The sequence below is a fragment of the Medicago truncatula genome, chromosome 5 (assembly GCF_003473485.1).
Source record: "Medicago truncatula cultivar Jemalong A17 chromosome 5, MtrunA17r5.0-ANR, whole genome shotgun sequence".
In the NCBI taxonomy this organism is placed as follows: Eukaryota; Viridiplantae; Streptophyta; class Magnoliopsida; order Fabales; family Fabaceae; genus Medicago; species Medicago truncatula.
In genome coordinates, this window is record NC_053046.1 from 11,797,142 (window position 1) to 11,824,744 (window position 27,603).

The 27,603-nt window shown below is 32.3% G+C and overlaps 2 protein-coding genes across 2 annotated transcripts; both read right to left on the bottom strand.

Moving 5' to 3' along the window:
* Window positions 1-1,388: 1,388 nt before the first annotated feature.
* On the bottom strand, window positions 1,389-1,796 carry LOC11416969 (uncharacterized). Its single transcript, XM_024784731.1, has one exon. The coding sequence runs from the start codon at window positions 1,794-1,796 to the stop codon at window positions 1,389-1,391; it is 408 nt and encodes a 135-aa protein (XP_024640499.1).
* Window positions 1,797-4,112: 2,316 nt separating this feature from the next.
* On the bottom strand, window positions 4,113-27,603 carry LOC11426477 (ankyrin repeat-containing protein ITN1). Its single transcript, XM_003612671.4, has 6 exons — window positions 26,942-27,603; window positions 25,517-25,740; window positions 24,676-24,756; window positions 21,180-21,251; window positions 10,856-11,298; window positions 4,113-5,067 (listed from the first exon to the last, which is right to left on the bottom strand). The coding sequence occupies exons 2-6, from the start codon at window positions 25,575-25,577 to the stop codon at window positions 4,489-4,491; spliced, it is 1,236 nt and encodes a 411-aa protein (XP_003612719.3). The 5' UTR covers window positions 25,578-25,740; window positions 26,942-27,603; the 3' UTR covers window positions 4,113-4,488.

A 27,603-nucleotide genomic window follows, 5' to 3' on the forward strand; every position in this document is an offset into this window, starting at 1 on the left:
ATGTTTTCCTAAAAACCACTGCCAAAAATACTTTTGATAAAGTCAACAACCTCTGAAGCAGTCGATGTTTTTTGAGAAAATATTAGATAATTTCGAGCCTTCCGAATTGACCACACGGTTGTGTGCCAAATCAACATCAACTCCTTGATTAACTCTTGTGGTAGATGAAAAAACTACATTTCTCCAGTAAAGTGAATAAGTCTGGCGTAAGTGCCATCAATGCGCCAAACCAAGCAGTGACATCTGTTTTTGCAATGTTACTCAAAAATATTCCGTCCATGTAAAGAACGAAGATGTTGTTTTTTACATGATGCAAGAAAAATGAAGATATTGTTTTTGCAAGGTATAGTTAATGAACTCAAGGCCAGCCTAGCGTACAAAAGCTTTTGTTCCCTTTTTTTATGCTATTGGTTGTTCTTGACAACCCTGTAATATTTTATAAATCAATGTCTCCCATAGTGTTTAGGCCTCTTTTATTGGTTTCTCTCAAGCCCAAGTTTAAGTGTTTTTGTTTACCGTTAGTACTTCTATAACCTTATCTGTTGAGTTAGTTAGAGCATTGTTTTAAAAAGTTAGGATATATCAATTCATTCATTCTGTAACTTTCAAGTGAGCTAGTGAAAACACAAGATGAAGGAAAATTGAGAGAAGCAGTTTGTGAGAAACTTTAATCAGATTTGGGAAATAATAGGAATTGGTGAGATTTTGTTGGTATTATTCTCAATTTTTAGTAGAACACCAAATGCAGGAGTTAACGCATGAACTTCACATTATATTGGTCATCTTTAGATATCATCTCTCGGCCATGTTTTTTTACAACTACTATTAGTGATAAATTTGAAACTTTATTTCTAAAAATTCAGTTTTACTCAGACCAATATAATGTAACTATTATAAAAGTTCAGTTTTATTTCCATAAATGTGTTTCTCTACCTAATATGCTAGTACAATGGCTGCTGCGAAAACATGGGAATACATAAAAGCTTTTGTGCACAACACTGGTCAATCAATGGTTCATTACAGTACCTTTATTCTTCAATGGATGGAAGCTATAATATTTGTGAGCAAGCAATGCCAAAACGGATGTTACTGTTTGTAATTTTCTGCATAAATTCTATTAGATTCCACAGTTCTCTTACAATAATACTTGAATCAAATTCCCCATGCAACTTTCCTTCCACATTAATAATGACCACTTATCCAAAAGTGTTGCATCATTTGGATGTGGCTGGCGACAGATAGTTGATAGTGCTTGTGGAATTCTAAAGCACATTAATTGATGTCCAAGAACAATAATCTAGAGAATTATTAGCATTTGCAAGCTATCATATATACATATATGACTTGATGAATGTATAGTCTTATAAATTATTACTAATTAGTAAGTTTCATTTGGATAATACTGTAGACTTGAAAATCTCAATGAAGAGTCGCAACTGTAAAGGTACAAGAATAATAACCGGAATACTTGCAAATGACATGGCTGTTACTATGACTCCTTGATGTCCCTTTAAGAGCATAGCAAGTGAAGCACAGAAAGCAACCATCATGGACACCACAGAGAAAAAAAGCATAACGAGGGCGAAAAGTAACTTAAGAGGCACGGACTTTAGGAAATCATTTTCGGCAAAACTCCCTGTGAGAATTCCAATGAAGAGAATGACTGAAGTTGCAGAAGTGAAAAGAGAAATTGCATCTGCTATGATGAACACATTAAATATTTTGCCTTGCAAGAAGATAGGAATTCCACTGTCTTGATTTTTTCCACCAGGGACTGTGAAAGCTGCAGCAAACATGATAGTAGTGATGAGAGTTGCAATAAGTGTAAATTCTTTTGCCCATTTTTCCCCCTGCTTTCGCTAGCTCCCTGTGGCTTTCGGTAAATATCTCACGAGGCTTTTTCTCTTCTACGTTTTTGGCTTCCTTACGCTTAGGGTGCACAATTTTCTCCACATCCTGCATTGATCCATTTCATAAATTAAAGGAAGTTGAATCCTCTATATAGGGAGCTTTATGGCGCAGATGATTAACTTTTCAATAATAAGATGTGTGTATATCATTTATTCCCTTAATCTTGTGTATATCATTTACTATCCTTCTATGTATATTAAAGTAATATGTGTGCGTGCATTAAGAAAATATGTGAGAAAAAGATATGTACCATTGGTCGTGTAAACTAATTTTACACTAACATTGATTGAGAATTTAACATTTTATAATTATTTTTAAACAGCCTTTACAACGTAAACTACATAACTCTCTGGTCATCTCTTTATAATTATCTAGATTCTCGAAGGCCACATTAGTCTATTTTGATAACGTAAGCTCCGTGTATATATATCTGGTAATCGTTAAACATTAACTCACTAAGCACGTTGAGATGAATATTCATTTTGTTCGTGAGAAAGTTACGTATGGCCAAGTTCGTCTACTACATGTTTCTTTAGGATACCAAATAGCCGATATCATCACTAATGGCCTTCCACGACAATTTGATGACTTTCAACATATTCTTTTTGAAAACACTTTCGACATATTCTTAACATCCGACAACCTCCAATTTCGATTATAGAGGTATATTAGTATGTATCTTTATTATAATATGTAAATATCTTTTATATTTAGATGTATCCTTGTATTTGGTAATGTCTTGATAGTCAAGTCAGTAATGACTTAGTAGTCAAGACTCTTGATATATGTATGTGTGTGTTTGTGTGTATAAAATAAACAAGACAAATATTATCTTACAGTAATATCAGGAGTTTTTATGTGATGTTTTTTTTGAAGCAACAGTTTTCATGTGAAGTAGATGTAAAAGTGCATCTCCATTAATTCTATGTGACATATTTTACGTACCTCATTGGATAGGTAATTTAAGATATTGTTCCAAGTCTCAAAGAAATGTTGCAAGTGAAATTTCAAAAATTAGATTATTGTTTTATGTTCCGTGAAGCAAGTTAGATTAGATGATCTGTTCATATTTTTAGTATATATATTATTGGTCGTATCTGGCCAGCCGGTAAGTAGTTTTTGAAAACCACCAATAAGGCTTTGCTGTCGTATTGTGATCAATTGCTCATCATTCTTATTTATAACATCTAATTTGGGTGAATTAGTGTAGATATATTTTTATTTTATTGTACTTATATCATGGTTTTTTTTTTCTTCCTTCTAACTCATCGGTTTTTAGGGGGACAAAACCTTAGTATTATAGAGTTCGACCAACAAGTAAATAAACCTACACCAAAAATTTCGTACAACTATATGACTGACAATATTGTATGAAAAGGAGCTAGTGTTGGACGGTAACAAACCAACACGAGAGTAAAATAAGTGTGGCGGATATGAAGATGATGCTTAGATGTATGTAAGACTAGATATATAGAATTATAAATGACTATATTAGAAACAGTTTTTTTTTTTTGGTTACATATTAGAAACAGATTCAGGGTAACACTTTTTGTAGAAAAGATGCTAGAAATTTGACTTAGTTGGTTTGAACATGTAAATAGGAGACCTTTAAATTCAACTCTAATGAGAGTACGTAGGTCTATTGAAGGGTATAGTCGCATTACTAGAGGCACATGATGACATAGAAAAACTATAAGAGAAACTATTAAGAAATATATAAAGATTAATAGGTTAGATAAAAAATATGGTATTTGATGGCATCATTTGATCTATGTAGCCGATCGCACTTAGTGGGTAATTCTTGATTGTTGTAGTCGTCGTCATGGGGTTCTAGAACAACACTTGCTTGATCACAACCCAAAATAAAAATGATTTGAACACGCACATACAATACATGTCATTTAAATATTTCAAAAATTATGCACTATTTTTTCTGGTCGAAAGAAAAAACAACAATAATTATTGGAAATTCAGACACACAAATTAAGGAGCCAGAATTCAAACCATAATTACGACATCCGATCTAACAATTTCCGTATTATTTAATTTACTAGTTCTTTTACCTTTTTTTTATTTTTGTGTGTGTTACCATTTTCATCTGTAATTATAATCAAGAATTGTGCTCAAGTGTTCTAAATCTTATTAACATAAGACTTTCTCTTAATACAGCAGCACATACAATATAGGCAGAGAGTAGTATCTTGTTCTTCAACCCCAATTACCAAAGCAATCATTCATCGTATTTTTAATACAAATAATAGTTTCTCACATACACACGATCATAGAAAATCAATGGATATAGGTTCGCTAGCCAAAGTGTGGTATCAAATCTTTCCATGGCTTGGGGTGACCATAGCAAGAAGATTACCAAGGGGTTGTTGTTGGTCTGGCGCACAATGGTGTAGTCATTATGGAAAGCAAACAATGACTAAAAATTTTCACAGAAAGAAGCTTCGATTACAGAGGTTGTTGATACAATCAAGAGTATCTCTTACCCGATGGATTGTATGTTTAGATAAATGATTTGTAGAAGTTCTTGATTTTTTGGAAGTGAATGTAGTACCACTAGTACTAAATTCAATCGGATAATATCGTGGACTTGAAAATCTCAAAGAAGAGTTCCAACTGTGAAGGTACAAGAACAATAACAGGAATACTGGCTAATGAAATTGTTGTTATTATGACTCCTTGATTTCCCTTCAAGAGCATGGCAAGTGAAGCACAGAAAGCAACCATCATAGACACCACCGAGAGAAAAAGTGCAAAGATGGCGAAACATAACTTAAGCGGCAAAGACTTTAGGAAATCCTTTTCTGCAAAACGCGCTGTGAGAATTCCAATGAAGAGAAGGACTGAAGTTGATGAAGTGAAAAGAGATATTGCATCTGCTATTATAAACACATTAAACATTTTGTCCTTTAAGAAGAGGGGAATTCCACTGTCTTGATTGTTTCCACCAGGGACAGTGAAAGCTGCAGCAAACATGATGGTTGTGATAAGTGTAGCCACAAGTGTAAATGATTCTGCTGTCTCTTTTGCCCATGTTGCCCCTTCTTTCACTAGCTTCTCGTGATTTTCGGTGAATACCTCACGAGGAGTTTTGTCTTCGTTGTTTTTGGCTTCCTTATACTTGGGGTGCACTGCTGATTCCACTGTCTGCATCGATCCATTTTATAAATTAAAGAAAATTGATCGATGGGGTACATAAAATTAACATACTGAAATGTATCTTGGTGTGTAAAGAATAATACAGTACAAATATAATGCCAATAACTATCGAAGTAATTTTAAAAAATTAATACTGCTCATTGTTAACAAATTTACTTGTCGTATAAATAATAATAACAATTCTATTTTTATTAACTAAATTAACTACTATGCTAATGTTTAATGTTGATTATATGATAGCTCCCTTCTCTCTAACCTGAATCCTCTCCCTTCACTCTGCAAACCGCCTCGAACCTAATCTTCCTAATCCAAATCTCTATATAATATGTAACTCCGGGTAAGTATAGTTTGGACCACTTGAAGTATTGGTTCAAGTTGGACCACTTCTTCCTACTATTAGATTAGATCATCCCACCAAAGCTTATCATGGTTTACCACACCAAATCCAACTCTATCTCTTTCATTGTACTCTCTCTAATAAAAATTAGAAGGCCAGGTGCTCCTCTATTTTTTTCCTCCTATATTCACACCCAAAATTCCTTTCATAGCTGAAGGTAAAGCATTTTCGACATCGAAAAATAAACCCACTTCTGAGATTTGTTTCTTAAAGTAACAAAATCAGTAGGAAAATAATTTTCAGATTCAAATACAAAGTAATCTCACTTCATCACTAGGATTGCGATTCTGTGAAGTTTCATCTTAGTTCTATGTTGATAGGAAAAATAAACAAAGTAGTCTCAAATCAGTTGGATAAAGATAGGAAAAATAAATCTATGATTAAACCACACCATGTCATGCAATCAGAATTTAGAATTATCATTGAATTTTTCATAACATGTTTAGATTGACTCATTCTGCACCGGACAATTTGTTATCGTGATTCTCGATAACTTTGATACTATCGAATTGATTAGATCAAAAGTTAGTTTGAAGTGAAAAGATTTGAGTTTGATATTAATATTGAAGTTAATTTGATGCTAGAAAAACCAACCAAACATTTTTTTTCTCACTTGTAATCTTACGGAGGAAGAACACACACAGAGAGAGATAGAGCACTTCTCTCACATTTATAGCCTTTCGATCTTTTAGAGAGAATACAATGAAAAAGATAGAATTTATGGATTGAGTTTCGTGTGGTCAACCATGATAAGCTTTTGTCGGATTGAGTTTCAACATATTTCTGAGAAGAACATTTGATTTAAATATAGGAAGACTCATACCAATTCAATGTTATTGAATTGAGTATCTTAGGGTTTCATTGTTAAGCCTTGTGCTTTATTTTGTGAGCCTCTCTTTGTATCATATTGATGCACTGAGCACGACATGTAGTTGAGTTGTATCAAAACCATAGCTTTTCTAAAGTTTTAGATTTTTAGGGTTTTGAGTCATTGTTATTTGTGAGCCTTTTTTGTATCACCTTGATACATGTTAAGGACTATGTTTTATTGAGCTGTAAGTTGTTGCTACTCCAAAGTTGTGAAGCACGGAGGTAGTTTATGTTTGAAGGTAACTTCATCTTTTTGAGTTGTAATCAGATAATCACAGGGGCTGTGATTGATTGAGGGAAGTGAGATGGGATCGATCTAAGAGTTCCTAGGTTGAAGTCAATACGGGTAGGTCCTAGGTCTAGAGTTGTAAATGAGGAATTTGTTGAGAACTTAGAATAATGAATACACAAGTGAATTTCCTTCCTGCCTTGTTAGCCCCCAAATGTAGGTGAGTTGCGTCGAACTGGGTTAACAAATCAATTGTGTCTTTTACTTTTTAGTCCTTTATATTTTCCTTGTTCTATTTGTTTTATGCTAGCTTGATGTTGAAACATCTTACTCAATATTTTGTTTATGTCTCGTATAAAACATCTGAAAATTAGCCAGTCAAAATTTCACAAGTTCTATTGTCGCTGGATCTTTTGATTAAGTGCAGTTTGGTTCGTAGCAAGTGGCAATTGAATTGAATATTCAAAGAGATAGAGTAGGTAATCATCCAATTAAAGGGGAAGAAAAGAATTGTGAGTAGGAAAAAAACCAAATCTAGTATTTAATGTGGGGTGTGGGAAATTATTGTAATTTGGTAAATAAATTGCAAAGAAAAAGAAAAAAGTGAAAGGAAGGGGAAAAACTTGTTGAAAGGGTAAGATAGAGGTGTGTCCAGTGGAAAATGACTAAATTAAAAAAGAATCGCATGTATGAGGGAAGAATGCTACTATTGATGCCGCATAGTGGGTGCCAATTGCCGGTTTATTTTTATTAGGATGTGTTTGGATTGAGGGTTTAGGAGGGGAGGGATGGGAGAGTTTGTTTTTATTTTTTAAATTACGAACTATATAACATGTTTCTCTAAAATAAATTAAGTGTGATTAAAGTATTATATGATCATTTATGATGTTAATATGTTAGCTCTTAAAAAAATATTTTATAGTTGTACCAAAAAAAAAAAATTGATAGTGTCCGTAATTTAAAAATGAAATCTAAACCCTCCCCTCCCTTCCCCTCTTAAACCCTCCATCCAAACACACACTGCTTTTAGGATTGCCGACTGACCCCGCAAACCAACAAGAGTCTTTTAAGCGGATTTCGTCCTCACTCACACGCTTACCGAAAAATTTCCCGGTAGGTCACCCATCTCGAAATTGCTGTAAGTCAAGCACGCTTAACTGTGGAGTTCTTATGGATTGAACTACCGAAAAGAAGATGCATTTTGTTGATATAAGTAGTACCATAGCTACACGGCTTTAGGATCCCTCTCATTCCGATGTGATCTAGAAGCTTTCGGGAGTCACTCATTGTCGTGTTTTGTGCACCGGCGACCACACCCCTGCTCTCGTTAGCCATGGGTGTTACAGGGTGGGGGAGTGGGAGGTTATTAAGGGGTTAACAGCAGACGGTGTTGTGTGGAGAATTTCTATTCAGCAAGGAGGGGAGGGGGCTGTGTGCAATTGGTGGATAGATGGATCGATGATGAGACGGCTAGTTGATTTACCGCTTATGGGAGAGAAATTCACGTGGGTTCAACCAAATGGACAGTGTGCGACTCGTTTGGAGAGGATGTTGGTTTCACATAGGAGGTAGGAGGAAACTAGCCGTCTCATCATCGATCCATCTATCCACCAATTGCGTTGTGGGCTCTTCCAAGAGATAACTTGGTCCACTGTTCTATAAGATTGAGGTATGTGAAGTTCGATTGGGATCCAAAACCCTTTATATTTAATGACTATTGCCTTGCTAATATAGATTTTCAAGGGTGATGATGGTTTAGGAAAATCAGAGTTCAAGGTTGGATGGGGGCACACCTTAAAGGTGAAAATGAAAAAATTGAAGGGTGTGATCAAAGGTTGGAACAAAGAGGTGTATAGGAAAAAATTAAAATCATTGTGCAAGACTAAAGAAGTTATAGATTAGCGGTGAATGTAGAATGTTGTCATCCCTACTTAAATGCAAAAATGGTATGATTTTTCAAAGGGAAAAATCAAGATGGCTAAAGAATGGGGATACAAACACAAGTTCTTTTCATGATTTTGTCAAAATTATGGGTAGGTGGAAAAGCCTAGCGACATGCATCAGAATGGGGTAAAGGTCTTTACAACCATTTTAAGGAGGTTGGGTGGGCTTGACCAACTCTTAAAGGGTTGGAACTCCCAAGCCTATCGGGAGAGCAAAGTATTAATCTTTCGAGGTATTTTACCTTTCGAAGAAATTATTGAGGCAGTGGTGTTGTCGAATGGAAACAAGAGTCTGCGGTCGTATAATTTCAATTTTGTTTTCTTTAGGGAGTTTTGGGACATAATCAAAATGGAGGTAAATGTGATGTTTGATCAATTTTACTTAGACTATAACTTACCTAAAAACTTCTTGTCCTATTTCCTCCGTCTAATTTCAGAAGTGCAAAGCCCCCACACAGTGAATGTGTAATGCTCTAATATTTTATATATATCTTTCAAAATTATTTTATCGATTTGTCATATGTTGTTCAACAATTTATTTTTGGCAAATTCTATGGTACACCCAATAAATTTGGGTGTATCAGTACACCAAGTCGTAAAATTAATAATAAATTAAATGAGTTTTTTTTTTTTGAAGAAAATAATTATTTTCTATCATTGACAACTAAGATAATTAAATTTTATTTACCAAAAGCTTCAACGAAATAAAATTTAATTTTTAATATTCATAACAATGAATATTGATTATTTTCTACGACAAAATGTATATTTTTTAATATGATCCTTATATACAATGAAATGATGATTTTTCTTATGAAATGATGTTTTCTAAAATATAAATATTGACAATAATAGGATAGTCATCATTTGGTTGATTAGTTATTTGATGAATAAATTCATATTAATTATATTTTTTAGGGGATATTAATTATATTATTATTTATTTTATTTATAATATTTGATGAGATATTGGTTACTTTAATTAGTTAATTAAGTTATTAGTTCTTGGAATTCTTAAAATAAAAAACAAATCTTGGAACTAATTGTCCTCATCTTAGATGGGGAGTGGTCAAGTCAACTATGACAAAATTGTACTACCTACCTCGAATTATAAGATCATTTTGAGAAGAAATTTTTTTTGTCCCTTTTACATAAGCCTTCTTTGATATTTTCAATTACATAAATTATTTCTTTACCAACATATTTTGATATTTTGCATCTTTCTCAATCAACAATAAATATTACGTAGAAAACAATAAAATAACTCTCTTTTAAAGACAAATTTGTAAAAACAATAGTAACTATATATAAATTTAATACTATTGTCAACTTTTTTAATTCCTTTATTTTTGACAAAAGGGTCCTATGTTGAAGGACGAAAGTAGTAGTAGATTTGAAGAGGTAGTAGTATATTCTTTGGTTTTGGAAGTGCATTAGACGTTAATAGTTCTTAGCTAGCATTGTGTACCCTCTTTGTTTCTATAACTAATTTCTCCTATTTAATAGCATTATTAAAACTACTTTTCCACACACAGTCAAAAATCGTGGATCAATCTTAGAAAACTTTGGTGGCAGAGGTGGTAGATGGGTTGAAACATATGTCAAGGAAATGTTTTTTGGGGAATAAATTAGGTTATCCTTGTTTATTTTCTGCATGGTATGCAAAACCATTAGAATGTATTGGTCGGTAATGAATTCTTAGGGTTACTTTGATGAATACAATACTACGTGTTTAAGGATATAATACTACTTTTGGTTAAACCTTAGGGTTAAATATGTTATTTCTCTTTAAATATTCAATTTTTCATCTTAACCCTCATAGAATTTTCCTTCGATTTTTAGTCCTCTAAAATTTTTTTATCATCACTTTTAGTTTCTGCTTTTAAATCAACTCTTATTATCTTTCAAAAAAGTTATAATATTTTAACAAAATATAAATTAAATATAAATATTTATATTTTTGCGCATCAAAATTCATATTTAATTCATACTTCATTAAAAAATTATAATTTTTCTTGGGAGAGATTATTATAAATTTAAAATATTTTAAAGATTTATACAAAAACTCATTCAAAAATTTGAAGAGTACACATGACCTGACATAAAAGCAGAGATCAAAAGTGTAAATTGAAATTTTTTAGAGGGCTTATAGTGAAAAAAAAATAAAAATCAAAAAGACAAAAACAAAAGGTTATAATATTTATTGAAACCAAAAACTTATTTAACCTTAAGACATTGTAATTGAATTGAATACAAGTATTTTGTTTTTCTTAAAACGTTTCATGAGTTTTCATAGGAAGTGGGTGTAAAAGTGTATATGTGGCATGAGCTACATACCTTAAACCATAAAATTTCCTTTTGCATTTGCAGAGCTGGACTATATCTGCGTTGACTACAGGAAGGCTCTAAATATCCTGCCAGATGCAACAACGAATTACCAAATACATCTTTTCTAGAGCTAACAATCTCCATTGGTCCATTAGATCCAATTACAGTTGGGTCATGTATGAGTTGGAAAACAGCTTTTCTACGGTTCAAAATTGCATGTGAAAATATGCCTCTTCTATTTTTATCAATGGCCCATAACAAGTCAGGGTTAGCTTTCCTCATTGCATCTATGAACTCAATATTTCCATTCTTAGCTGCCTGCAACATTGCATCCAATGCTGAAGCCTCTCTCGGTTCAGATTCCTTAAATTCTTGAATTTTTTCGGACCAGCAATCTAATATTTCAAGGACTCGACGGTGGTTTATTTTCTGATTATATATTTCTCTTATTCCTGATCACAGAGTTGGAAAGAAAGAATTAATTCGTGTTCAAGCTGATATTAAGTAATACAAAAAGGTTAGGTCACAACCCCCAAATAAATTTTATTTAGGACACACAAATGAAAAAAGGAAATAATTGAAGACTGATGTTAACCGATGTCTTCTGTTAGGGAAGTAAAAACAAAATTGTAAGTTGAAAATGACATTATTTAAACTTTTGTGCACGGTTTTTAAGAAAAATGATTATTTTTTCCGTTTTAAAATACATGTCGCAATTTTATAATGTGTACTTTGACCATATTTTTTAACTAATATATAAATACAAATATTAACATGTAAGATGTTGTTTGATTTGTCTCAATCAATATTTTTAAATATCAAAATTTTATAATTTTTTATTATATATAATTAAAAATATTAATGGTCAAAGTTGTTTATTGACATCTGTTCACTAGTTGTTTAAAACAGATGAAGAAATTGTGTTGATTTTAATGGTAAAATTAGTATCATTACTAAAATACTCTTATAAATTATACTAAGTGAAATAGTTAAGTTGGTTGGAATTCAATAAATAAGCGTATAATAGTGGAAAAAAAATGTTGATTTGCTATTCTAAAATGACAATTATTTTGAGACAAACAAAAATACTATACTAACAATTATTAAGACGGGAAGTATATTTGATTCCTTAACTGATATCTCAGAGCACTAATTAGCATTTTCCATAATTAATTTCTTTTCCTTTCTCCATGCCAAGTTTCAAATTGAGGACCACCTTGAACACTTAACTTACAATCAAGGGACTATCAAAAGCGCAGGAAAATGTTCATTATTTTTTAAATAATTAAATGATATACTATTCGTCCTAAATTATACTTCCCCGTCCCTTTTCATAGGAATAATTTATAAAAGGCTTAAATATGTATTTGATCCTTGCAATTAGGGGTCGTTTAAAAATTGGTCCCTGTAATCGCTAATCCTGGCAATTTACCCCTGCATTGTTTAATCATTTAAAATTTCGTCCATCTCCCCACTTAATCATTGCCACGCCACATGAAATTCCAATTTTACCCCAGGATTTCCAATCCTTTTTCAATATTTTGTCCTCTTCTTAAGGGCAAAATTGGAATTTCATGTTTGGCAGTGATTGCCACATCATCAAATTAGTGACGTGGCAGTGATTAAGTTGGTCAAAGGACTAAATTTTAAATGATTAATGATTGCAAGGCTAGTTTGCAAGGATTAGCGAATACAGGGACCAATTTTTAAACGACCCCTAATTGCAAGGATCAAATACATATTTAAGCCTTTATAAAAATTTGTCATAAATAAAAATTTGTCATAAATTTATGTTACTATTATCAAATTACCCCATGCTATAGAGATATTTCAAAGTATATATACTATATAGGGTTAATAGTGTTTTTCACCCCTGTAATATATGCTATTTTCGGTTTTCGTCCCTACAAAATTTTCGGTTTGATTTGCACCCTCGTAAAATTTTCATTTTCCGGAAAACACCCCTAATAGGCCATTTTCAGAAAAAAATTTCAAGAAATTTTGGTTTTTGAATGGCCTATTAAGAGTGTTTTCCGAAAAATAATTTTTTTACGAGGGTGCAAATCAAACCGAAAATTTTATAGGGGCGAAAACCGGAAATGACATATATTACAGGGGTGAAAAGCACTATTAACCCTACTATATATAAAGAAAATAGCTTTAAAATATATGAGTTTGAGTTGGCTTTTTCATTACCTATTTTATACTTCATTTAAACTATTTTACTTACTATTTTATCCTTTAATAATATTATTTTAAATTTTAATTAAAAAAAAAGTTATAACTCATGTATTTTCTTTACAAAGTAAGTGAAATATAGTTTAGTTACAACTATTTATTAAAATATATAATTCCAAAATATATTGTCTCTGTCTCAAAATAAGTGAAGAAAATGTAAAGTGAAAGTGAGAAGAAAAATAGTTTTAAATGTCCTTGTCCAGTAGGTCATAGGCTCTCTCTGTAACAGTCCAATTTTCGCTAGATTTATTTTAATTGTTTTAATATGTGTTTCTATGTGCTTGTGTGTGATTATTTATCATTGGGTGCATTTTAATCGGTTTTAGTGCAAGAAGAGTATTTTGGTCATTTTGCGAGTAAGGGTAAATTAGTAATTTCATGATGAGGGTTATTTTGTAGTGTTTTGAGTGAGAACCATTATTTTATTAAGTTACTAATGTGGTATTTAGTTGTGAACCAGTAAGTGATCGTTTTTATTGTTTTACCGTTAAATGAGTAAAAATATTTTGTGAACGGTTTAGTAAATGGGTTAAGCCCATTAAGGCAATACGGGTTAAGCCCAATTGTGATGAGCTTATATAAATTCTAGTCTTTAGAAAAAAAATAGGTTTTCATTCATTTCATAAGAATTTTGAGAGAGGTAGAGAAAGAAAGTTCAAGAGAAGGAGAAAAAGGGTTAGAAGGGAGAAAGCTTGAAGAACCAAGAGGTGATAGAGATTCTAGGAGCTAAATTGAAGCTTTTGCTAGGATTGTTGCTTATTGAGGTAAGGGGGTTAGATTTCATTCATAATCCTTTAGTTTAATTTCTTCTCCTAATTATATGCATAAGTGCTTATTTGAATAAGTGATTATTTTGCACTTAGTTGTTGAAATTTGTGCTCTTGTTACGATGATATGTTTGAGTAGATGAATTTGATGATAATTGAGTTGATGTTGATGAAATTTCATGTTCATGAGGTGTATAAATGGGTATATTGTGAATTGTGCTCTAATTGTTGAATTGTGCTATGTTGTTGTTGATTTGTGATGGGATTCATGTTTAATTGTTGTTGTTGTTGTTGTTGTTGGATATTTTTGTTGATGATTCATAACTTGGGTGCTCATAATCATGAGTTTGTGATGTGAATTAAGTTGTTGTTAATGGTTTTTGAGAAAATGGGTTGATTTGGTGAATCTTGTTGAATGTCAATTGTTTTCGTGTTTAATGTGTGTTTGAAAGGCCTTTTGAGTTCATAAACCTGTAAACAATCTTTGGAAACATATTTGGGCGTTGGGAGATCAAAATTGGGAATTTTGGGTGCAAAAGGGTTAGAACCCGAGTTTTGTGCAAAAACTTATGACTGTTCGCTTAAGCGAGCTGTAAGCGAACAACCACAATGAGTTACTGGAACTTGGACACTTAAGAGAACAAGTGGTGGCTTAAGCGAACAAGCCCAATTTCAGCACCTTTTGATTTTTGTTCCGGGCTTTCGACAATCAATCCAAGCTTTGTAAAATACCTCTTTCAACTTGTTTAATCACTGTTTTTACTTTTAAACCTACTAGAACATGATTAACCTATTCAAACTTGCATTTTATAAATGGTTTGAAACTTGTTTTTATGCCGTTTCGGTTATTCGAAAACTATCGGAAAATAATCTTTTGTGATAAAAAAAGGATTGCAAGCTTTGTCTACAGCTCATATTAACTTGGACAAGGCTTGTAAGGTTGGTACAATGTCTTAATCAAGTTAAACTTGATTTTCGGGTGGGATTGTGGAATATGTGAACTTTGGGTTTTCTCATACGAACTTAGGCTAATCTTTGAACTAATGCTTGATAGTTCGTAAGTGGCCTAAGCTTATGTTTACGTGCTTGTTTGAGATTGATTTGTATGTTTTCAAACTTGGCTAAGTTATTTTGTTTTGAAAAATGTCAATGTTGGCCGTTTTTACAACTTGATACGGATTTTATCCAAAATGGTCCTTAAGGCCGATTGCATTGTAAATCTTTTGTGTATAGCTTGATATGAATATATGAAGGTGTGAGAATGAATTGATGAATGTTGAATGTGATGATATCATAGTATGACATATTTTCTACTTTACTTGGAATGTGGGAAATCGTATGTTGATATTGAATTATGTGAAGAAGTTGATATTGGTGAATACATATATATTGATGATTGTGATATTGTTGGTGAATACATATATGTTGATTGATTGATGAATACATATATGTTGATTGATTGATGTATATATGTTAGTGAATGCATGTATGATATTGGTGTGGTGAATTGTTTGTGTGAACATATGCATTGTTGTTAGAGACATATGTTCATGCATTCATGACTGATGGTGACATATTTTATATCCAGTTGAGGTGATTATGATGTTCAGTTGGCATCATGGGGTGACGGCCTAGACGTTGTTGATGTCGGTACCGCATGCATCTAGAAGAGTCTAGAACATTTCATGCATTTGAGTAATTGATGAGTCGTGTCATAATTGAATATGTGACTTGATGAATTTGTGCATTAGTAGAATTTGGTGAATGTTGTGATTATGTGGATTGGTGTATATGTACATTGATCAATCTAATTGATGATAATTATTTTGGTAATAGTGATGAGGTGAGAATTGTATATGTGTATACATATGATGTGGTGATTCCTTTGATAATAATAATTGTCTGCTTATAACTTTGAATTGATGAACTGTATTTATTGAGTTAAGTATGCTAAATGAAGAATAAGGTCAGTAATCCTTTCGTTGACTAGTTGTTGATAAATGATGAGCTTATGTCGATGACTTGATTAGGGATTGAATATGCTTGTATGTTATGTTAGTAATGTGATAGCTTGAGATGTATGGGATGGGGGATAATAATCATGTGATGCTAGTATTATAGGAGGGATTGTTATGTATATGTGTTATGCATGAAATCCTTGAATGCTTATGTGAAGCTAATCCCCAGTGGTTTTGACCGCCTACCTATTTGTATGAATGGGTAGATGGAGTGCAGGAGTAGTTTGCTTTTTGGTGAGTGATTGGATAGCGGGAGCTATCTCCGTTATCGGTCTTTGGAGTTTTAGAGTAGGCTCTGATCTAGGATGTCTGTCTTTATGATTATTCTAGATTGCTTTTGCTGGATTTATGTTGTTGAGATTTTGCCCATATGTCGGATTTTGAGATTTTATATGATGATGTATTTTGTTCTTTTGTCATGTATATTTTGGAGATGTATGATTTATATCCGCTGCGACTATTGAGAAATTTTATATATGCATGTTGTTGGTGTTTTGTTGAAGACGTAACGTCTATTTCTTGAATAAATGATTTATTCGTGTGTTTTATCGCTTTAATAGAAATAGGGCGTTACACACACACACACACACTCCCTCCCTCCCTCTCTCTCTCTCTCTCTCTCTCTCTCTCTCCCCCCGGTTGTTTCTGTCTCAAAATAAGTGAAAAAAATGTTAAGTGAAAGTGAGAAGAAAAATAGTTTTAAATGTCCTTGTCTAGTAGGTCATTGATAAGTGCTCAAAAGTAACATATTTCATGTGTTAACTTAGGCAAATTAGTGACTCGTTTTGCAAGTTATCTAAGGAAAAGCTACCATTTGAGTGCAATTTTACCATTTATGCTTTACATGTCTGATTCTACCCCATTTATGCAGGAAACGACAAGCAAGGACGAAAAGAAGGAAGCTCCTGAACCAAGGTCCGTTCGCTTAAGCGAACTCCTGTTCGCTTAAGCGAACCAGTTACAGAGAGCAACCGTTCTGTTCGCTTACAAGCACGCTTCCAGTTCGCTCATGAAGAAAGGTCAGTTCGCTTAAGCGAACTATGGTTCGCTTAAGCGACCAAGTTCCAGTGAGCTCCAGGAAAGTTCGCTCACATGTTCGCTTATGCGTCGCTTAAGCGAAGTTCATCCAACTTCAGAGGATAGGGACCACGTGGCAGCACCTCAATGGTCAACTGGAGATTTCCTGGTTGTTCGCTTAAGCGAACTCTTATTCGCTTAAGCGAACTGGCACGCAGTCAGCCCATATAAATAGTTTTCTCTTCTCTTTCCATGGGGATTATTACATTTTTATTCATATTTTTCTGGTTTTAGAGAGAGACTAGGGCTTTTCTAGAGAGAGAAACACAAAGCAAGGTAGTTAGGAGTAGATTCAAGCCAAGATTTGTTGAGACATCATGGATCTTGTCATGGAATCTTCACCCTTTCTTCATCCTTTGCAAAGCTATCATAGACATATGTAGCTACATCTACTCTTGTAGTTTTGAGGTATTCAAACAAGCTATTATGTAATCTTTTGATCTTTTAATATATGGTTCTAGCAATTTATTCAATATTGTTGTTATTCTTGCTTTTATTATTTTATTGAGATTCAAAATGATATGGACACATACTTTTGAATCTAGAAATAGAATAACAATCTATCTTAAGTTATCACTCTAGACATGGATGTTAATATTTGATAATCACTTTTAATCTAGGACTTAATGCTTTTGGGTAATTTAATCGGTTGGGAAATCGTCGATTAAACTACCCAATCGATTTTGTGATCGTTTAAATGTTTGGGAAATCGATGTTTAAACGACCCCTTAGAAATAACGATATCATTTGGACACGAATGATATTGTCGAGTGATTGTGATAATATAGTTTAAAAAGCTAGAATCCGTTAATCGATCGAGAGATTGCAGCTGTTACGCTTGGTTGATGTCTCTGACCGCAAGCGGAATAGCCCTATCTCTTCTCGTTTTACTTTTATGTCTATTAGGAAAATAGTTTTACACAAACAAACAATTTATACCCAAACACTTAACGTGACAAATATTGTGAAAATGCTTATGAAATACGCAACTCCCTGTGGACACGATCCTATATATACTTACGTGTAAATAGTTTTATGAGAGGTAAAAATCCTTCATCAGTCATAGGCTCTCTCTCTCTCTCACTCTATATATATATATATATATATATATATATATATATATATATATATATCTCGCATTGGTTGTTTCTCTTTAGGTTTTCTCTTCCAAGTTTCTTCATTGTGTGGTGGTTTTAGGTCAATTTTTGACCTAAAATCATCTGTCTTCATCTTTTTCTCTATATTTCAATCTAAATAAGTGATTTTTCACGTAGATATATGTTTTTTTCTTCGTGATGTCGCCATCTGAGTGTGGTGGTGTGTTGTTCGTCGTCTTGTACGAAGTTGTTTGATTTTCCGTATTTTTTGCGGTATTCATTTAAGAGTAGTGATATTTGAACAACCATTTTAGACAACTTTTGGTACAACTTCTTTTTTCTCACTTTTCATTGGTTTAAAAAAATGGAGAGAGAAAAAGGAAGAGAGAGAATAAAAACATAATGTGAGTATGAGAGGGAAAGTTGTCAAGAAGTTGTCACAAAGTGGATGTACAAATATCATTTCTCTTCATTTAATTCATATTGAAAGATCGATTATTCAATCAAAGATTTGAGCGTCAATGTTGCAAATCTGGAGGCATGTATTATGGTCACTTTAATTTTATCATATATTTTTGTAGCCATTATGCCGTTATATGCTATTATCTTGGATGATGTGAGTTTGTTCGCAGATTCATCCTATACGTTTTTAGCGATGTTGAATAATGTAACATATCGATTTTAATGAATGAATATCGATTTTTATTTTGTCAAAAAATATGTCATTGTCCAGTATTGATGAATTCACCATTATCATAAATGTAAATTGAAAGATATTAAATTGAGAGTAATAACATTAGGTTTGTAGGCAAAATACACTAACCTCCCCTAAGGTTGTCTTAAATAACACAAAACTCCCCTCTAGTTTTAAATCAAACACTAACCTCCCTTATTTTGTTATCAAATGGACACACACACCTCCCTTCCATCTTAACACCATTAAATTATATTTTAACATCATTAAATCTCTCTGTTATAACTCTCTCTCATACTTTCACTCACTATTATGAGCTCTTTTACTTCACTTCATTGTTCAACATTTTTCTTCCACTATTATGTTTCTCTTCTATTTTTTTGTGGTTGTGTAACTTCGTTCAATATCATGAATGAATCAGTAATTCGAATTTGTTTATTTTATTGATTTTATGAAATGTAATTTCACCAAACAAGGGGAATTTTTTTTAATGGCAAAATATATATATATATATATATATATATATATATATATATATATATATATATATAGGGATAGGATCAAATGACATCATGGTGTCAAACTAAATTTTGACACCAAATCTTAATCATTTATTGTAATTCAATCTAAGGCTATAAATTATTTGGTTTATATGCTCTCTATTTCCTTTTTTGGAGAAGTAAAACAAAATCTTTTTTATTTATTACCATATCACACATTTACATTACTATCTCTTTCTCTCAACTTGCCTTGCATCAATGTCTCAATGATGATGAAGAACAACAACTAGGTATTTGGATGGTTGCTAAATGTTTAAAACGTATCCCTGGAACACAGTCTTATGAATTGTAATCACTTAAGGAGTTCCCTAAAAAAAATGACTTTAAGAAGTTGAAACAAGACCAAAATTAAATTAAATTGCTAACATTAGAATTTCAAATTAAATGTGATTTACTTGGCCCACAAAATTCCTGAGTATTTTAATCGGACCATTTTCTAAATGAATTGAGTGGATGGAAATCCTATTTTCTTAAGTGATGCTAAGTGGTTAAAACTTTATTAATTTTTCATCAATTTTTCATCATCGTAAAACAATAGAAAGCAATATATTCAAAAGAAAGAAGAAAGAAATAAATGATCTCGTAATGAATGAAAAAGATTTGTTTTGCTTCTCAAAAAAAGGAAATAGAGAGCATATAGACCAAGTAATTTCTAACCTTAGATTTAATTAAAATAGATGGTTAAGATTTAGTGTTAAATTTAGTTTGACACCATGGTGTCATTTAATCATATTCCATATATATATATATATATATATATATATATATATATATATATATATATATAAGTAACAGTACAATATACACCCAAGAAGACGTATGGAGACAGTCACAGGAGGGCCCCAAGAACAACCCCCAGCCAAAACAGATTGGTCACATGTTGACCCAAAATCTTAAAACAACATATATATGGGTCACCTCAGTTATGTGTTGATCAAAATCTACTCTTCCATCCAATTTTGAACTTTAACTAATACTTGACACATTAACATCTCTTAATCAAGTGTGCAATTATCCGCGTAAGTAATTACAAGACATAGTTAAATAAGGTCAAATGGAGGCACAACATGTTCAAAAATGTTGGTTGGTGATGATTTTATGGAGGGTGATTTATGTTCCTTTCTTTCATGATAGGAAAAAAATTAGAATGAAAAAACGAATGTGAAAAAGGAATATGAACACTAGAGAAGATAAGGGATGAAAATAAGTATTTTGAGTTTTGTTGGTGAAAGTATAATGAATAGTGTGAGCTACTAGTAATATTAAGTTTGTTGAAGGAGTTAAGATTTTTGGATAATTATTTTATCAAAGAAATAAATTCTATTAAAAATTGCCACATAATTTAAAAGGTCTAATGAGCATGTATTTTGTCAACTCAATACATTTGTAATTTTTCATTGTCATTTGCAGCCAAAGACAAAAAGTGAATGAATTTGAAACAATAAAGGTTGAATGTAAAAATTCACATGAAAGAGAATGACATCCAAAATTCACAAGGCATTAGGTATATGTGTCATATTACTTATACGTGGTTCATTTTTACTCTAGCATCCAATGTGTAACTTTAAATCACATTCGACACATTAACTTCTCTCCCTTAAGTATGAGACTCTCCGCGTCTAGAATCCACCATCAGGAACCCTCCTGCTTCTCCCACAAAGTTAAATCAAGCTATGATACAATCGTAGGACCTTATGGGAGATCCGACACAGTTGTGGATCAACATATTGGAGAAAAGGCAATTACAGAAATGAAAATAATATTTCATCTTCATCTAATAATTTATATATGACGAAATTCTAACCCGTACTTATTATGGATATTCATACTAGTTTAACCTGAAAAAAGACCAAAAAAAAGTTTAGAATTCGAGCTGACTTACCTGACAACTTTAATAACACTAAATTCTGAAATAAGATGATAATATGTTTAAGTATTTGACCTGCCCTTCGACCTGAATATAGAGACATCAAAAGTGGAAAAGAAAAAGAACCGTTCAGCACATATATATGACGTGGAAAAGAAATATGAGCTGAAAAAGTCTTCAAGATCCATATAAAGGGACCTATATACTGTAGTTTGTGTATTCACCCTCGTATATGTGGAATGTCATTAATCATAAGAATTGAACCCATACTATTTAAATTGATGGTATATGATGGAATGAAAGGGGATGAAGTATAATAAAATAATAAGATTATAATATGTGGATAGTTATTAAAAAGAGTGGGATAAAATGGAACTCAATGACATGTATACTATCACATTTTATCAGATACTTTCATTTTGCTTACCCTCCATTTTGGATATAATAAGATGTAATCGTCAATTAACTTATTTTACAAAGGTTTAAATATGTAAAAGGTTCGAGTAAGTTTGCGTGTTTTTGATTTTCGTCCCTGTATCTTTTTTTTTTTTAAAACAAACCCTGTAAGTTGATAACTTTTTGAATTTCGTCCCTACTGTCAACTTCTGTTAAAAAAATGTCAAAGTTTCTAACGGCGCATGACGTGGCAATCGTTGACATGGCATTAGTTGCGTACACGACCTTCCAAGTGATCCCTGCTATATTACATGGACCAAATTCGAAATTGAAAAATAATAGAGGGATGAAAATAAAAAACGTGAACTTACAAAATTTGAAATTTAAAACCCATTTCACCATCTTCTTCCTCTTTCTGTCTCTTATCCTCTCCAATTTTCCAATTCTTCCCAAATTACACCAATTACACCATATCAGCTTTGTCCTGCAGACTCTTCCCATATTACACCAAATCAACTTTGTCCTTACAAAATTACACCAATTTTTCAATTCTTCCCAAATTACACCAATTATTAGTGTTCATCAAACTCTAATAATTTATTTTTACTGGTTTGTTGTTCTGTGTGCGCTTTTGTTTGTAAAAAAAATGATAGCTCAGGGGAAAAAGTAGTAGCAATGGTACTTCAAACAAATTATGACTCAAATTTGTCAAAATTTCAATCGAAGATAAAATTTGCAACAAGTAAAACAAAAACCATATGAAACATTGGAGAGAATCAAAGTCAAGGAAGATGTGAAACTATGTGTGGCAAGTAACACAAGAATGAATTGTCAGTTAGAAAGTGAAACTCAGTTGCTGACGAATGTAATAGGTTGGTGTATACAAAATTTCTACTTCAATTTTTGAAAAGAATTGGAAAATTGGAATTGAAGAAATTTGAGGGTTATGGAGTTACAAGTTGTGTTTCACTCCGGTGGAATTTATTAATGTGGTGTGGATATGTTGTTTAGGATTGAAAAGAATAGAGAGGGATTAAAGAAAGTGCGGGTTTGATGATTTTTTGGTGAATGATGAATTTAGTTTTGAAGATAAAGATTCGAGAAGGAAGAATTTTAATGAGTTAGGATTGAAGAATGATGGTTTATCTGGGTTAAGATGAAAGAAGATGAGAAGAGGATGAAGAAGATGAATAAAATCTGTGAAAATTATAAGTCGTTTTTTTCCCCGTTTAATCCCTCTTGTAATTTTTGTTTTTAGAATTGGTCCGAGAGAGAGAGAGAGAGAGAGAGAGAGAGAGAGAGAGAGAGAGAGAGAGAGAGAGAGAGAGAGAGAGAGAGAGAGAGAGAGAGAGAGAGAGAGAGAGAGAGAGAGAGAGAGAGAGAGAGAGAGAGAGAGAGAGAGAGAGAGAGAGAGAGAGAGAGAGAGAGAGAGAGAGAGAGAGAGAGAGAGAGAGAGAACAAGGGTTTTAAATTTCAAATTTTGTTATTTAGGTGTTTTTAATTTCGTGCCTATGTACCTTTTCGTTTTTGGTTTTGGTCCCTGTAATATAGTCAGGGATCATCTGTCACGACACATAAGCGTTTTTTGCCACATCATCCTTTGCCACGTCAGCCGTCGTTAGACAATGAGGTGCTTTTGTAACGGAAGTTGACAGGAGGGACGAAAATCAAAAAGTTATTAACTTACAAGGGTTGTTTTAGAACAAAAAAAGATACGGGGACGAAAACCAAAAACACGCATATTTAAGCCTTGAGAAATGCTAAGGACAAACTCTCAAACACACTCTTTCAACACACTCCAATAATAGGAAGCCACCTCACCCCAATTTTTAATACATTTCAATTTCATATTAGGTTGTTGGTTAATTAAACAAAGGATGGGGATGATGTGTCAACATGTTATTGGAGTGTGTTGAAAGAGTGTGTTTGAGAGTTTGTCCTTAGCATTTCTCAAGGCTTAAATATGCGTGTTTGAGAGTTTGTCCTTAGCATTTCTCTTAAGCCTTTTACAAATTACAAAATTTCAAATATTGCTCACCTTCGCTACATTAATTATGTTTGTTCCTAGAGCGGACCCACCATAAGATATGGTGTAGCAATTGCCACACAAGATTATTTCCCTTTTTTTTATATACTTGACTTAAATAATTATATATATATATATATATATATATATATATATATATATGTAATATAATTCGTTTACATATCACAATTACTTTCTTGGCCTGGCGATATGTGCTTAATAAATGATTCGCAGGTCCAAAGGTAAAATACTCTCATCCAAACCAATTTACTTTAAAGTTTAAGGTATCAATGCTTTACTTTATTAATATATATAATTGCTTTGAAAATTTTGCCACACCAAAATCAAATGTATAGGTTCGCCCCCTACGTTCCTATTCTTTCTAATTTCTAATTTCCCCTTTTACCTTCATTTTAGTCCATTTTACAATTGTTTTATACTTCCTCCGTTTTTAAATATAAGCAAATTTCGACTTTTAAATTCATTCAATTAATTATGTATGTGGTCTATATTTTAGACAACATACATTATTAATTGAATGAACTTAAAAGTCAAAATTTGCTTATAGTTAAAAAGAGAGGGTAATAAATTATGAGGAGTGATATTTGGACAACCAAAATCAAACAATTATTGTGACAAACTTTTTTTCCTCTTTTTTTATTGGACAATAGAGAGAGAAAAAGTAAGAGAAAGAATAAAAGTACAATGAAAATATGAGAGAGAAGCTGTTACAAAAATTATTTAAAAGTGGTCGTTCAAAAATTATTAATCTCTTTAGGGTTGGGTAGCCACCTAGTTATGTTGTAAGCCTGGTTTGGTTCATGTATTTCGAATTCTTGTTTTTTTCTATCAGGCGTGGTTACTAGGTCTGAGCAGTAAGCACAGATTGCTTAACGCTATATGTTACCATGAATAGGAAACTCCCTTTATATTACCTTCACATGAACGAACCCTCATTGTGCTCAACAACTAAAGTTTCTTTTTTCAAATAAATTAAGAGATTGAGTATAACTAGATACGTAAAACAACATATATTCAACTAAACGTAAAACAATGAAAATATACGTTAGAGAAATGTGCAATTTGTACCTGCGAAATATGTTTTGAGTTGTTTTCCCTTTTGAGTCGTAATTATCCGATGTAAGTAATGCTCTTCGGGTAATCTCAAAACTGAAAACAAAAAAAGATTAGCATTGACTATTGATTAACTTTAAATACATAATATAATATAATATAGAGTTGTTTTTCCATGGTCACAAAACTAAATAAATAAATTTTGGATATACTCACATAAAGAGATTATCTTTAAAATATTTAATTATTTTTTATCAGTTTTCTTATCATTAAAAAAATACTTATTTATGTGTGACCAAACACTATTTTTTTTTTTGGTCAAGTAGCCTAGCGGCTAGAGCTCACACAATTTAATTGTGGAGAAGTGGAGTGTCCGGGGTTCGAACCCCGGCTCCTGCATATAATATGCAATATCCCTACAAACTGAGCTAAGGTCACGGGGATACCCAAACACTATTTATTTGGTCTTGTGACCATGTTAGAATTTCTCTATAATATATCCTACCGGTCCATAGGAAACACTTACGTATACTTTTTCCTTACATACATTGGTGTAATAATTGTCAAACAAATAGATAGAAAATAGATAAAACTTAGGAGCACTTGCAACATCAAGGATACAATAGGCAAATATGAGAATTAACAAACAGTTTAGTTAGTTGTAAAATAAAAATTTACACACGTTAAGCGGATACACGGACACGGAACTGAACGTTACTACCCAAAACATCATTTTGCAAGAAAAAGTTTTAACCCATCCCTCCCAGTACCTTCACACTATTCTAAGTTACAAACACTTTTTTTTTTCTTTTTTTTTTTTTTCTTTAGCTAAAATGTACTATATAGAGTTAGTTACCTTTGTAAAGGAATCCTTGGATAAATCCATATGTGCTGCTACTTGGGAATACATGAGGCATGCGTGCCAATGCGTGCCAATGCGTACAATGGTCCTTCCCGAAGAAGACTTAGAAAACATAGATGTTTCATCCCTTTTCATGAATGCTTTTGCATCATTCCAATTACCGCTCTCAATAAATCTATGGAGTGATTTATATTGATGGAGACTATCATCTACCACACCTGCAAATTAACATATTATTTTAAGTTGCAATCATGTATATACTCCTAATTAAATGAAAAAGATATATTGACACTAGACAATAATTTAGATGATTAGAGCAGATTTTATATGTTGTTAATAATGTTTAGTAGATGGTTATTGACTATAATTTTGAATGGTATATTTAAAATGTATATTAAGTGTATATTTGAACACATATCCTAGTTAATGAATACTATGTACATTTGATTACCTGAATATGAAGTATATTTAAATACAAACTGAATAGTTAATGTACACACACATGAACAGTAGCGAAATCAAGGGGTGCAAGGGGGAGCCATGGCACCCCATTTTAAAAAAAAGTTATACTCTGTTTTTTTTATATGAGCAAAATTACTTGATTTTCTATATGTATGTTACGTCTTGATGACATAATTCTTAATTTTACACATTCTCTTTACATATCATTTATTTGGTTTAAAGAAATTGATAGTAATTTAATAAATGATAATTTGGAGAAATAAACAATGAAATATATACATATGGTACATAATTGAGGGTTAAGATCCTCTCCATTTATGTGTTTCTCCATTTCTTCAATTTGGAGAGATAAAAACACATAAAATCTTGAAAAAAAGTAAAATATAATTAATGACGGTGGGACCCACTTAGTGGTAGGATCCACCATCTATTTTTTGTGTCTATCTCTCTCCAACTTGCAAAACTCCATTTATTTTACCAAATGGAGAGGATCTTCATCCTTAACTGATACTTTAAGAAGTCTACTTTTCTTGTCCAGTTATTACTTAACATTGCTTCCTTTGCCAATTTCAACCATTCTTATTTATTACATATTGTTAAATTGAAATTGAAAATGATTGAAATTGATAAATTTGTTTATTTGCCAATTTAGACTTATAGTTTAAATTTTGAATGATCGATTTTTGATTTATTACAAATTAAATATCGTATACAATATCTTTTATATATTTTAGTTTATTTTGATGGCGGCCATCTGACTTTGTCACCGCAAATGAACACCTTAAAGTAATGCTTAATGGAGTTCAATATCGGGATTAATTATATTCATAAAATAGTTTATAAATAGCGGCATGGTTAATATAGAAGTCGGTATTGTAGGAATGGATACACACATAAACACTGATGCTAACAATTGAAGGAAAAAAAATGAGTTTATGACCTTGTAAATTTACATACCTTGCTCAATATCTGATTGGAATATCGATTCCCTGGTATAAGATTCTGCACGAAAATAATTGAAAGCATCTCTGGCAGTATGAAAATGTGTAATATGTGCAAGATTCTCAGATCCGCATGCTAGTTGAATAATATGCAAAGCCTTCCCATTCTTCATCTTCCATATCTGATCTCTTTCGTCAGCAGTAGGAATCGGTTCAACAACAACGCCCCACAGATCATGCCCCACAAGATAGTTTTTCACCAAACAGCTCCAGTTATCGTAGTTGTCTCTTGTTAGTGGTTCAAGAACTATTCCACTAGCTGCAATGCCTGCCATTTTTCTGATTGTGGATGATCAAATGAAAGGAAAAAAATGGATCAACAAACTAAGTATATATTTTTTTTTATTGACACAAGCTAAGTAATTCTTTGTCCGTTTTTCAATTGGTGGACTGGTAATTTGGATCCATCTAAAATTTTGTGGATGACAATTTAGTGTGTGACATTTATTAAGTTATGAGGAAATGACGAAAACAAGTTAAAGAAAATGATAGAAAAAAAGGTTAGAGAGAGTTAAGCACTTATAAGAGGGAGCCAAAAGACAGCTCAATTTTTGGCTTTCGTAAGAGGGAGCCAAAATTGAGTAGACCACATAAATCGAACCGCAAGCAGGTGGACTG